At 41.3% G+C, this 13,225-nt stretch overlaps 1 protein-coding gene across 1 annotated transcript in view; it reads right to left on the reverse strand.

Moving 5' to 3' along the window:
• Nucleotides 1–568: 568 nt before the first annotated feature.
• Nucleotides 569–13,225, reverse strand: part of LOC134212989 (probable aconitate hydratase, mitochondrial) — a 28,834-nt gene continuing 16,177 nt past the window's right edge. Inside the window, exons 2-6 of the mRNA XM_062691406.1 lie at nucleotides 7,631–9,090; nucleotides 7,395–7,566; nucleotides 6,447–6,658; nucleotides 1,441–1,732; nucleotides 569–1,375 (exon numbers count right to left, since the gene is read on the reverse strand). Of these exons, the coding sequence (XP_062547390.1) occupies nucleotides 1,178–1,375; nucleotides 1,441–1,732; nucleotides 6,447–6,658; nucleotides 7,395–7,566; nucleotides 7,631–9,090 (2,334 nt within the window). The 3' untranslated portion in view covers nucleotides 569–1,177. The remainder of the gene's footprint in view (nucleotides 1,376–1,440; nucleotides 1,733–6,446; nucleotides 6,659–7,394; nucleotides 7,567–7,630; nucleotides 9,091–13,225) is intronic.

The raw sequence follows: 13,225 nt of genomic DNA on the forward strand, positions 1-13,225 counted from the left end.
CCAGCTTTAAGTTGCGTGAAGAATATGAATATCGAAAATAAGATCATTTTCATTGCGTTATGCCAAACGACCATTATGCCAAACGACTATTATGCCAAATGACCATTACGCCAAATGACCATTATGCCAAACGGCTTTATGCCAAACGGGGTAGCCCCGTGGGCATCCATCGTATGTCTGCTTCAGCTGTGCATAGAACGCTTCTTTCTCGTCGTCGGGTCTCCCTTCGTGTGGGCAGTGCACGTTGATGATGTTATAGTTGAAGAAACGGCCTTTTATCCTCAGCTTGCACAACACGCTCCTTGGTATAGTGAAGTTAACTTCCTACTAAGCGCCCTGGTTCACTCTGCGCTTATGAAGATGGAACTTATAAATGAATGAATAACCGATGCCCTTTAAGGCTACTTTACAGCTCGGGAAAATTTTCCGCCGGATTTTGGTGGTAGCTTTCAATCGGAAATCCAAATCCCGGCCCCATTTAAATTGCACAGGAACCCAAATCCCAAAATATTAGGCGACGGGGGAAGCCGGAGTAGACGCAACGGATGAAATAAAAAAACTTATTAAATTATGTTTGTAGTAATATCGGTTTTATTGTCTCATACTAATAAAGGACTAACAAATTCCTAAATTGGAGCACCTAAAACGCAAGTTGGAGACATGACAAAAATTTGGTTTATACTTTTGGTGAACATACCTTCTTCATATGATGAATAATTTGTTTTACATTATATTATGACATCTAAACTTTCTTCTGGCTTTGGACCAAACATCTCTGCAAAGTAAGATAAGAAATGGGGTACGGACTGGTTTATAGTTGAATAATCTATGTACAAATAAAAAAAGAAATATCCTCACTCTAACTAACGCCCTAACGAGGTTTGACTTTTTTAGCATTAAGTTGGGAGAGTCATTCCTTAAGTAGATGCTTTGTGTTTCTATTCTATGGTCGTAATTCAAGCTTCGACTTGGACACTCTCCTGTACGATTGATACCTGACTTTAAGCTAGTTTTGTTCCAAGAGTGTCATAAGCTTTTCAGATTATTAGTCAAAGCTAACATCACACCGCAGTGCAGGTTAATTCGTTCGGTACTACAGCTGCAAGTTCCCTTGGATTACGTTGCAGCCATCGTCGTTGATGTGTAGTTGACATGCGGCGCAAAGTGCAGACGGGGTTTAATTCCTGCCCTTTGCCAACTGTTTCATACGGTTCAGCGCACTGCCAGCCTTGAACCAGGAGATTTGCTGCTCATTGAACGAGTGATTCAGCTTGACCTTGTCCACTTTGCCGTCGGTTTTGATTTCGCAATCAACCTGCTTGCCGGGAGCCATCTTATCCAGGCCGAGCAGCGAGATCTTGGAGTGGGGCTGAACCTATAAGTGGGATGAAGGGATATTTATGGAATTCCTAGTTTCAATGGATTGAACATTCGTTTTACCTTATCGTAATCAGCGGGATTGGCGAAGGTCAAAGGCAGCAGACCCTGCTTCTTCAGGTTGGTTTCGTGGATACGTGCGAAAGACTTGGTAATAATAGCCCGACCTCCCAGGTGACGAGGTTCCAGAGCAGCGTGCTCGCGAGACGAACCCTCACCGTAGTTCTCGTCACCGACGGCAACCCAGCGGATTCCCTTGGCTTTGTAGAAGCGGGCAACGTCCGGGACTCCGGCCCATTCACCGGTCACCTGGTTTTTGATTTTGTTCATCTCGTTGTTTTCGATGTTTGTGGCACTGAAAAATAGAATGCGAAAAGTCGTAAAATTAAGGCGATTTGGGGTTTTTGGAATCGGTCATTTCGTATTTTGTTTTAGTGTAGATCTAGTCCAGCAATTGAAATTCACGTAAATAAGCCTTTAAATACAATAATTCGTCAATAACTCATTTCAGAAGCGGAACTTTGAAATGTGTTGTAAACTGGACCTAAAACGTGATGTTTTAAAACAATTCTACCATACGAAACTCTATAGAGGCCTATAATCGGGCCTTACATTTGAGGTCGGACTACGTATTTGTCAAGATTACAACGAGGTGGTTCTCCACCGGGACGCACACTTAACACTGGCCGTGAGGAAGCCCCTATTCCACTCATCGCAGTTGAGCCATCCCTACCAACGACCAGCAGCTTCCAGAACACTTTCCAGCCAAATGTTTGGGCACGATTACGAAGTATTTCGTTGCGATCGGAATCAACACAACAGTAGAAAGTCTACTGGTGGCGGTGTCTTGATTGCCGTGCGTTCCGGAATCAAAGCAAAACCAGTTGAAAGCGATTTTGAGTATCAATCGAGACAAGTCTGAGTATCAATCGAGATGGGTGACCGAAAATTGTTCCTGTGCTCGTTGTATATCCCTCCTGATCTGGTCCGTGACATACAACTCATCGATACTCACTGCCAGTCAGTCTTCGCCGTCTTAGAAACGGCCACTCCGACTGACGAAGTGCTTGTCCTGGTCGATTTCTGACTGGTGTCTCTTGGAAGCAGTCCCACAGCGGTTTCCTTTACCCTGATCCAGAACATTCGATCCTGCATGCTGGTGCTGTCAGCCTTTTGGATAACTACAGCTCAGCCACTCTTAGCCAAATTCACGGTGTGTTTGTCCGAAGAGGCTTATTTTCAAAAAAAAATCAGTATCTCTAAAACAAAAATTTGCCAGTGTCTTCAGCGATGAACTGACCAAGTTAGACTCGCAGCTAGCAACGTTCCATTGAGCAGCCAAACATTAGGCGTATTAGATGTCGACGTTGACGCTATATCTAGGGCCGCAACAACACTTAAGTCGTCCTATAATCCAGGATCAGACGGTATTCCGTCTGCTTTTCTTAAAAAACAAATTTCTTGTTTGCTTGACCCTCTTCATCGTATTTTTTATTTGTCTAGTGAAATATTTTCTTCTTGCTGGAAAATCGCTCACATGTTCCCCCTGCACAAGAAAGATAGCAAACGCGAAGTAAATAATTACCGAAGAATCACGTAATTAAGCGCCGTTTCTAAGCTGTTCGAACTCGTTGTCATGGAACCATTACTTTCGCACTGCAAGCAACATTTCAGCCCCGACCAACACGGCTTTGCCGCCGGTCGTTCTACCACTAGCAATTTGCTATGCCTTACTTCGTACATCACCAACAGCATGCTTAGAAGGATGCAAAATGTTATCTACGCCGATATTTCTGTCGCATTTGACATGATTCAATGCTATCGCTGTTGCCAAACTCGACAGGTACGGCATCGGTAGTGACTTATTGTGCTGGTTCCGCTTATACTTGACTGGCCGACAACTGATGGTGACTTTAGATGACTGCGAATCGAATAGTTTCTAAGCAACATCTGGAATACAGTAAGCAAGCCATCTAGGGCCACTAATATTCCTGCTCTACTTCAATGACGCCCATCTAGTCATCGGCAGCCCTCGACTGTCGTACACTGACGATTTGAAAATATTTCTCCAAATTAGTTCAACTACTGACTGTCGTAATTTACAACAGCAGCTCACTCATTTTGCCAGCTGGTGTTCTCTAAACCGTATGGTCGTAAACCCAGCCAAGTGCTCCGGCAAAACATTCACTCGAAAGAAACAACCGTTCATTTTCGACTACAACCTACTTGACACGACACTCGAACGCACGAATCACATTAAGGACCTTGGTGTAGTCCTGGACTCGAAGCTAACATTTAAGCAGCACATCTCGTACGCTGTCGATAAAGCTTCTAGGATATTGGGACTCATATTTAGGATTGCCAAGAATTTTTCCGACATTTATTGCTTGAAAGCCATCTACTGTTCTCTTGTGCGTTCTACTCTGGAGTACTGCTCTGCAGTTTGGAGCCCAGCGTACAACAATGGCGCCGAACGTATCGAATCGGTCCAACGTCGGTTCCTGCGATTTGCACTTCGGAAGTTGCCATGGAGGGATCCGTTTTGCCTACCGAGCTATGAGAGCTGATGCTAGTTGATCGATCTGGAACTTTCTCGTGCTAGGAGAGATACCACCCGGGTGATGACGATCGCCGATATACTGCAGGGACTGCGAAGGTATTCTGGAGCAGATGGATTTGAATGTTCGACCAATGTTTAATTAGACCACCACTGTAAAGGACGAATTACGGACTACATGGGGCAATCGATGGCTTGCAACGTATATTCAACAGAGTTGCAACATTGTTTGACTTTTATTTATCGCGTAATATGTTACGTCGGAGGTTTTTGACTTTTACTATTGTGGCTTTTTTGGATTGATTGTGATTGTAAATGTACTTTATATTTTAAGACCATCATTGGGGCCACACAGAGCCGAGTTCTGTGCGTGTTGGCTCGTGTTTCGGACGGTAGAACGATCGCGCGATTTGCCAAAAATTTGTGTTTTGCATTGCGCGGCCGTGATTGTAAGGACGTGGTCACGTTGCCACGGACGTGGTTGTTCCGTGATTGTAAGGACGTGGCCAGGTATACAACTGCTACTGTATAGGAAATGGTACTAATCCCAAGTACCAATTTGCGACAATATACAGTAGATTGCTCAATTGAGCATTGTATAGCCACCCACGATTTGTACAATCACATATGCTATGCTATGCTATGCTATCATTGGGGCCACACAGAGCCTGTTGATGTTGTAAACAAATAAACAAGACAGACTCGAAGTCGAGTCAAGTACGAGACACTGAAGACGGCCTTATTGTTGAGGTTGAAATACATATCTGTCAAGATACAATTAAGTGGTGGAATGCAATGGGATTGTACAAATTCGTCTTATGACAAGTGAAGACATTCCACTAAAAAACTCTAAATAATTGTCTTAACAAAAGGCATTCTTAAATGCAGAGCCATTTCTTCATTCAAAGCTTAAAAATCCCTTTTTATTAAATAAAATCATTGGCAATAAACCTATCTATCTGTGTGTAATTTAATATTGTGGATACAAACAATATTAATTGCAACATTGAAAGCTGACCCATCTTACCCCGCTGTTTGACTCATCTTACCCCGGAATTTTCTGATTGACAGAAAAATAGACTTCTACTTTAATGACTCAAAATGAAATTAAAAGTGGATTTTTTTTAAGAAAATTATTTTGAGCCTTTTAGTGGAATGTCTTCACTTGTCATAATACGAGTTTGTACAATCCCATTGCATTCCACCACTTAATTGTATCTTGACAGATACGTATTTCGACCTCAACAGTAAGGCCGTCTTCAGTGTCTCGTACTTGACTCGACTTGGTGACTGTTAAGGTCGAAATACGTATCTATCAAGATACAATTAAGTGGTGGAATTCAATGGGATTGTACAAACTCGTCTTATGACAAGTGGAATTTTTGTTATTTCATACCCCTGGCTTACAGATTATGAAATGTTTTTAAAGATCCACGTTGAAAAGTTGAATTGAAATGTTTTTGTTTTGAGGCATTCAGGGTTCGCCTTAGGTGACCCATCTTGCCCCATCCAACCCTATTTATAATTATCGGAACAGTCTATCAACTGATGTATGACAGTACTTAAATTAATGTTGTTATTGATACACAATCGATTTTTTTTAGTGTTCTCAAAAATCGACTGTTAAAATATTCGGGGGAAATTGATCCCTCTCCAAGAACTTGCTTTGATAAAATTAGAGATTAGAGATTTTTTAAATATTTTTTCTTCAAAATACGTGGAATTTTCGAATTGCTGTGCGTTATAGGGGGAAAGACGGCTTTGGCAGGTTTTGTTCTATTATTGGCAGGGGGGTTTTTGTCGACCAAATTTTATGAAATTTTGCCACAATATTCTTTGATATGCAATGAATGTTTAGGCCAAATTTGAGCCTAGTCAGTCATAAAAAACCCCCTGCCAATAATAGAACAAAACCTGCCAAAGCCGTCATTCCCCCTACATGAAATCGACAGTACATGCAATTTTAAAATTTGGGGGGACTTGATCCCCTTTCTATGTTATCTACGAAATAAATAATTTTTCCTGCCAACCCTTCATCAAATCTGTCAAATCTACAAAAAATTAGAAATTTGAGAACAGGTTTATATTTTTTTATTTTGTCGTCAAATTTTTGTATGGGTGACTAATGCGGGATCAAGTGTCCCCATATTGAGGCAATAACTTCAAAATATCCGAATATCCTAAAACTTTGATAGAATGTTGACATTTATTAATGGCATTGTGCTGTGAAAAAACGAAAGCATTTGGTCATTGTTATGAAGTTGTTCAAATTTTGCGTGGTAAATAAAAAAATCTTTAGGAAGGTAAAAACATACAAAACGCCCCGCAGAATAATTAAGGTTGTCAATCCAAAAATAACTCACCACATAAAGGTCATTTGTCTAGAGGATCTATACTAAAAATACGCTAGAACAAAATTACTTTAGTTGATAGTGCACTGCTTGTGATTCATTCCCTACCACCTAAATGCCTGTAATTAAGTCGCCACCATGCTTCAAAACACAATACATACCCAATGAACATGTTGTTGGAAATGTTGTCCAAATGGCCACGGTACTTCAGCCAAGGTCCAGCGGCGGAAATGTGATCGGTGGTACACTTTCCCTTAACCTTGATCAGCACGGTCATATCAGACAGATCCTTGCCATCCCACACATCGAAGGGTTCAAGGAGCTGCAAGCGCTGGCTCTTGGGATCGACATCAACTTTGACTTTGCTTCCATCCTGAAAGACGTAAAAAGCGGTAAACAAGCTAGAAAATAAATAAATCACAACAAATCAAGTTATGCAGACGGCAGGTTATGTAAATAGTAAACCGCTATGCATCCGTTTCATAGTGTGCTTCCTCCTACATTCATTCTAGATCGCTTCTGTATTTAAAACAGCTTGGTACAATAACATGTTGTAATATGGCACACCTTATCTCTGTTATTAAGGCAGGCTAACTTTCTCATTGGAGAGAAGTGACCCTAGTCGAATGAGGTTCGAATTGTTGAAAGCTTATGTAAAGTAAACATTTTTGAATAAATGTGAAATTTTGTAATAAAACTAAATATTTTTCTTAGAATTGTTTTATGTAATTCTTGAGTGTTGGACTCGTATTATTGATAGGGGTTTCCAGACATACAATTAATAAAATCAATGAGCAACTAATGTCAAAACGATAGACATTAACATGCCAGCACCAATTTTTAATACAAAAAAGATGAAAATCGCACAAACGATCACTGAGCGGTATTAGGGAAGGTCACGGTAAATTTCTATATATACCCACGTCGACCTACAACTTCTGAAAAGCAACATCCAATCTAATCATGTTAAACAATATAAAAAAAATCACAATCCCACCGTTTAAATGGTGATAAGATAAGCAACACCATGGGGACGTAATATGTAGCCACGTGCCTTTTCCCTGCCGCCCCTTTCTAACTCCCATTTCCTAACGAAGAAAACCACTTACCGATGGTGGGGCTTCGTAGGTATCCATGCCGGGATCGAATCCTTTCTGGGGCAGCTCATCACCAAACGGAGCATCCAGCTTGAACTTCTTGCCATCGGAACCGGTCAGTTCATCCGTTAGCGGGTTGAAATCCAATCGGCCAGCAATCGACAAAGCAGTTACCAATTCAGGGCTGCAATAGAAATATGGTCACTAAATAAGGAACGTTTCCTTTAAAAAACTTAAACCACACTCACCTTGTAACGAAGCAGTGCGTCGCGGGGTTAGCGTCGTTACGTCCAGTGAAATTACGATTGTACGAAGTTACAATGGTGTTCTTCTCACCCTTCTTCACATCCTTACGGTCCCACTGACCGATGCAGGGGCCGCAAGCGTTGGCCAAAACGGTACCACCGAACTCCTTGAAAGTCTTGGCGATTCCGTCACGCTCGATGGTGGCACGAATTTGTTCCGATCCGGGGGTAACATTGAAAGGAATCTTCGATTTGATACCGTGTTTCATGGCGTTCTTGGCGATCGAAGCGCATCGGCCCATGTCTTCGTACGAGGAGTTGGTGCACGAACCAATCAAGCCTACGCGGATGTCCAATGGGTAACCATTCTTCTTAGAATTGCTTCCAAGCTTGCTGATGGGGTGGGCAAGATCCGGAGTGAATGGTCCGTTGACATGCGGTTCCAGAGTGTCCAGATTGATTTCAATCACCTGGTCGTATTTTGCGCCAGCATCAGCAGTCAGCACAGTTTGTTGGAATTTCTTAGCTTCTCCGGCAATAGCAGAGCGTCCAGTTGAGGCAAGGTAGTCAGCCATGCGCTGGTTGAAGGGGAAGGTCGAGGTGGTGGCACCAATTTCAGCACCCATGTTGCAAATGGTGGCCATTCCAGTGCAAGAAATCGAGTCAACGCCCTTGCCATAGTACTCAACAATAGCTCCAGTGCCACCCTTGACGGTAAGAATATCTGCCACCTTCAAAATAACGTCCTTAGGAGACGTCCAGCCGCTGATCTTTCCAGTCAAGTGGACACCGATTACATTAGGGCACTTCAGTTCCCAGGGGATGTTGGCCATGACATCGACGGCATCAGCACCACCAACACCAATGCACAAACCGCCGAGGCCACCTCCGTTCGGAGTGTGCGAATCAGTGCCAATCATCAACAGGCCGGGGAAGCCGTAGTTCTCGAGGATGATCTGATGGATGATACCCGATCCTGGCTTCCAGAAACCAACACCATACTTGGCTCCGGCAGTGGACAAGAACTTGTACACTTCAGCATTCAGGTCCTTGGCGCGCGCCAAATCCTTCTCGCCACCAACCTGGGCTTCAATCAAGTGATCGCAGTGAATGGTGGATGGGACGGCAACCTTGGGCAATCCGGATGAGATGAACTGCAACATGGCCATCTGAGCGGTGGCATCCTGCATGGCCACACGATCCGGGCGCAGTCGCAGGTAAGACGTGCCACGTTGGATATCCTGGTTAGCGGGATCATCCAGATGTCCATACAGAATCTTTTCACTAAGGGTTAGCGGGCGGTTCAGACGCTTCTTGACGACCTCAAGGTTCTTCTGGAGCTTCTCGTAGGGCAGGTACACATCCTGATCGAAACGAGACAGCGCAACCTTGGCAGAGGCAGCGCACGATGCATGGAAGTAACGCTGCTGCGATTCAACCGCGTACAAACCGGCACGCTTGGCCTGATAAAGAGAAAGGGAGAGAAAAACATCGATCAGATAGGTGAAAATAAAAAAAAGTATACACTTGAACCTAAGCCGGTAGGATTGATCGAGCACAATCGGTGCACTTTCGATGCAGCAATCGTGAACCGAATAAACACGTGACTCCCATAAGAAACGAGTAGCACCGGTGCGGCGCGGGTGTTAAAAATAAATGGAACGAAAAAAATGTAAGTGAGGCACACAAATGACCGGTGGTGGCCGGTGGGTGACCTTCAGCGTTTAATTTGCAATATAGGCACGATACATGTTAAGCAAAATCAAATGCCAGACAGAAACAAGTATGAGTACATGTGAACATTATCTTTATCTTTATTATTATACGGAACGACTTTCCCCGCCAGTAGAATTACTATGTACATATCAAAACTAGAGATTAAGACTAAACATTGTCTCTAAGGCAAAAGTAACGCATTCTCCGACAGCCGAGTTCTGTCATGATCACGTACGTACATGCAAATGTTGAGGTAAGGAAAAAAACCGACGCCAAACAATTGATCGTACACTGCAGTTTTTTTTTTAAATGTCTTAAATTGACATGGGCATCAATTTACTATGTTCTTAAAGCTCAGATGTGAATATGTGCATTATGTGGAAGATTTCGATTTGAAAATGATATTGGAGGTAACCACATTCCTTCGATGGGAGTCGAACCCACGACCTTCAGTGCGGAGGGTCGAGTGCTCGTTTCCCAACGAAGGAGGGGCGCACACTATAGGGGCGCTATTCCGTGGAGAGTTTGGTCAGTCAGCCTCGGCTTACGGCCTGTATCGGAAGCAGTTTCAAGTGATTTTGATCTTTAAAAGTTATGTATCACATACTGTTCCGACTAGACCTGTGCGCTGGTTTTACTCACGCCACCGCCGCTGACGATTTTGGGACGGGTAAAGTACGAGACACTGAAGATGGCCTTACGAGACACAACGTGGCATTACATCGTAGTGGAATTAATTGGAATAAGACTAAACTCGTCTCGTCTTATGATAGTTGATAAATGTTGTTAAGGCGGAACTCGTCAGAATTCAATTTCAAATCTACCTCAAGTGATGGTTATTATGTTCTTCTTGTGTCCCTAAGTCAGTTTGGTGACATACACAAATCGATTTTTGGATTCCCGGTTTAAGGAACAAATACTAAAATATCATATTAGTGGATCTAAACAAAAAAACAGCAAATTTTTATGTTTGTTTTATTAGAGAGAAGACTAGGAAGCTCTTAGACCCGTGTCACATGTCACAATCAAAGGAAATAGAATCCACAATAATTTCCGGTCCGGGTCCGGCAATTGAACTGCTACAATGCCGTTATATATAAACTATCCCATGTACATAGGAAATCTCAGCAAACATGAGACAAATATGCGTATGACGGCAGTACAAGTAAAAGTAATATAATACAAAATACGTAATGGAAATTAGTTTTACAAAACGTCGTCGAACCACGTCGTTATTTTGATACCAGGGGTTGGGTCTTACGACAGGATTAGACGCCGGCTCAAAAATTGAAGAAAACCCAACTAAGGGGTTTTCAGGGGTCATTTCGGGCTAAGAGCGGCCAGCGAGTTCCCCGGGCATAAACCCTAAGAATTTTACTGTCAGGTGTAAATTGGATGCCGCGACTGCTGTAAAACATCAGGTTTTTGTGCAAGTCCTGAAGTTACATTTGGTGACCTCTGGTAAAATAATACAAGAGCAGCCGCGGGACTCGTACGATGCGTTCCTCAATCGTTTGCGACGAGTAGTTCACTGCCGTTCTACGCATGCTTGTACCAAATTCAAAAAATGACAAATGAGAAAATGGCATTCGAAATTGAATCCTAATTTTCATTGCTGACGTATAACCTGAATGAAATATGAGATTATCACATCACAGATCCATTCAGAAGACTCAATTTCATTCAAATCATTCTTATTTTCCACCCACAAATAGAATTTGCGACAACGATCATTAAAATAGTTTGGCGGGACAGTTATGACGAGAAAAAAAAAACACTTGTTTGTGGTTTCTACACATATCAGCCCCGTTCAGTGCATGATTTCGTGAATGACTACTGCGATTGACATATATGTCTCCACATGCTTTATCTATGGAAGTGAACTATACACGTGGTTGAAGTGATTATGTCGCTTAGAATGCGTATTGTAGGAATTGTCCCCATTAAACAAGTGGAACAGGCTAAGATTGGAAGATCTAAACAGAAAATTCTATTTCAATGTGTGTTGCTCCATAAAATAACAGAATGCGCCATAATAATGAATTTAATCACCGCGAGACAATTATGCGTAGAAATTAAGCAATGGGACAAACTTGATGTTTTTTCAATGATTTTCTGAACAAAGCTCGAAATCTGTTAGAGTTTTCTAAAACTATGCATCAAAATAGACTGCCCTAAGGTAAAAAGTCAAAATCCACAAAAACTAACATGGGGCAATTATGCGTAGAAGGGCAGTTCAGCTCAAGGACAAAAAAGATGAACTTTACCCATGTACGTTAAAAAAGTGATAAATTTTCTTGTGAAATCGAATGAAATTTAAATGAAATATTTTTATTTTGATCAATTTATCTGTTTATTCTAATGAAGCACTTCAATAGCCGGACTCTGTAGATTTTCCTCTCGATTCTTCAAGACAGGATTGATCTCAAATAATCTCCTAAAAGCCCTTTCAGCCCTTGTCTGATTCACCTCTATTGATGATGTTATTTAACCCTATAAGACCCATTTTTTTGTTTGCACTGCTCAAAAACACTTTCTTAAATCGATCTTATCTCCTAGTGCGTTTATATTTATTTATAATTTTTAGAATTTTGTTTTCACGATTGCTTATTGGTCCTACATTTATAGTTTTAAAATCAGAAAAATATATTAAGTTCTTTCTTGTAGTGGAATGTATTCAACCGTCTAAGATGAATTAAGTACTCTCCATTTAATTCCACCAATTATTTTCGATATCTTTGCAGATACGTATTTCGACCACAACTTGTCTTCGAGTCAAGTACGAGACACTGAAGACGACCACACAGTTGAGGTCGAAATACGTATCTGCAAAGATATCGAAAATAATTGATGGAATTAAGGCTCTATAAACCGTAATCAATTTGATGATGAAGATGATTTTGTTCTCATTCGCACTAATACTACTGCAATTTTAGCCAAAATTCAATATTTCACTGCTATTAACCAACTTACCTCTGTCAACGTATATTCATGGTATTTTCATATGAATTTTTCACTCACCTAGCTAATTATTTATCAATTAATTGACTGAAAAGCGCTTAAAACTGCTTTTTTCCTAGACAAATTTTCGTATGCTAATTATACACACACCAACTCCGAACGATCGAGACACACACATACACATGCACTCAGTTTTTCACTGTTCTTTTCTTGCCGTTTTCTTGATTTTATCACAACTACACACTTAGCTCATTTTACAGTATTCGGTAAATTTTACCGAAATCTCAACCGCTGAACTGTTCGGTAAATAAATTTACAGATTTTTTGTAATTTTTCCATTGCTCAACTCTGTCAAAATCACCGAAAATCAGTAAAATAATTTACCGAACAGTTCAGCGGTTGAGATTTCGGTAAAATTTTACCGAAGTCGGCGATTTATTTTAAGTGTGTAAACATAATTCACTACCTAACTTTCACTTTTGTCTTTGACACCCAAATTCACTACCGCTTTAGGTGAAATAGTGCGCTCAAAATCTCGGCAAAGCAACTTAGAAATATCAAAACAATACATCGAATATGCTAGTCGACACCTGTCGACACGCAAACAACTTTATGCATATACAAGAAAAGAATCATCATTTTTCATCGTTGCCAGATTTATTTGATCAAATAATTATTGCGGTTTGTTTGCGAATTAATCAAACCAACCAGAAAAAAAGAAAAGATTATGCAAGCTTCTGTTGGCAGGGTGGAGAATGGTTGACATTTAATTTTACTGTACCATTCATCCTACCTGAGAGAGAGAAGACAGCTCGCTTTATTTACGTTCATCCTAATGTCACCGCGATCCAGTCACTGCGAACCGAAAAAATAAACACTGCGATGCAACTTCAAATGGTCGTAACCAAAATTATTTATTTG

Source organism: Armigeres subalbatus, chromosome 2 (assembly GCF_024139115.2).
Source record: "Armigeres subalbatus isolate Guangzhou_Male chromosome 2, GZ_Asu_2, whole genome shotgun sequence".
NCBI lineage: Eukaryota > Metazoa > Arthropoda > Insecta > Diptera > Culicidae > Armigeres > Armigeres subalbatus.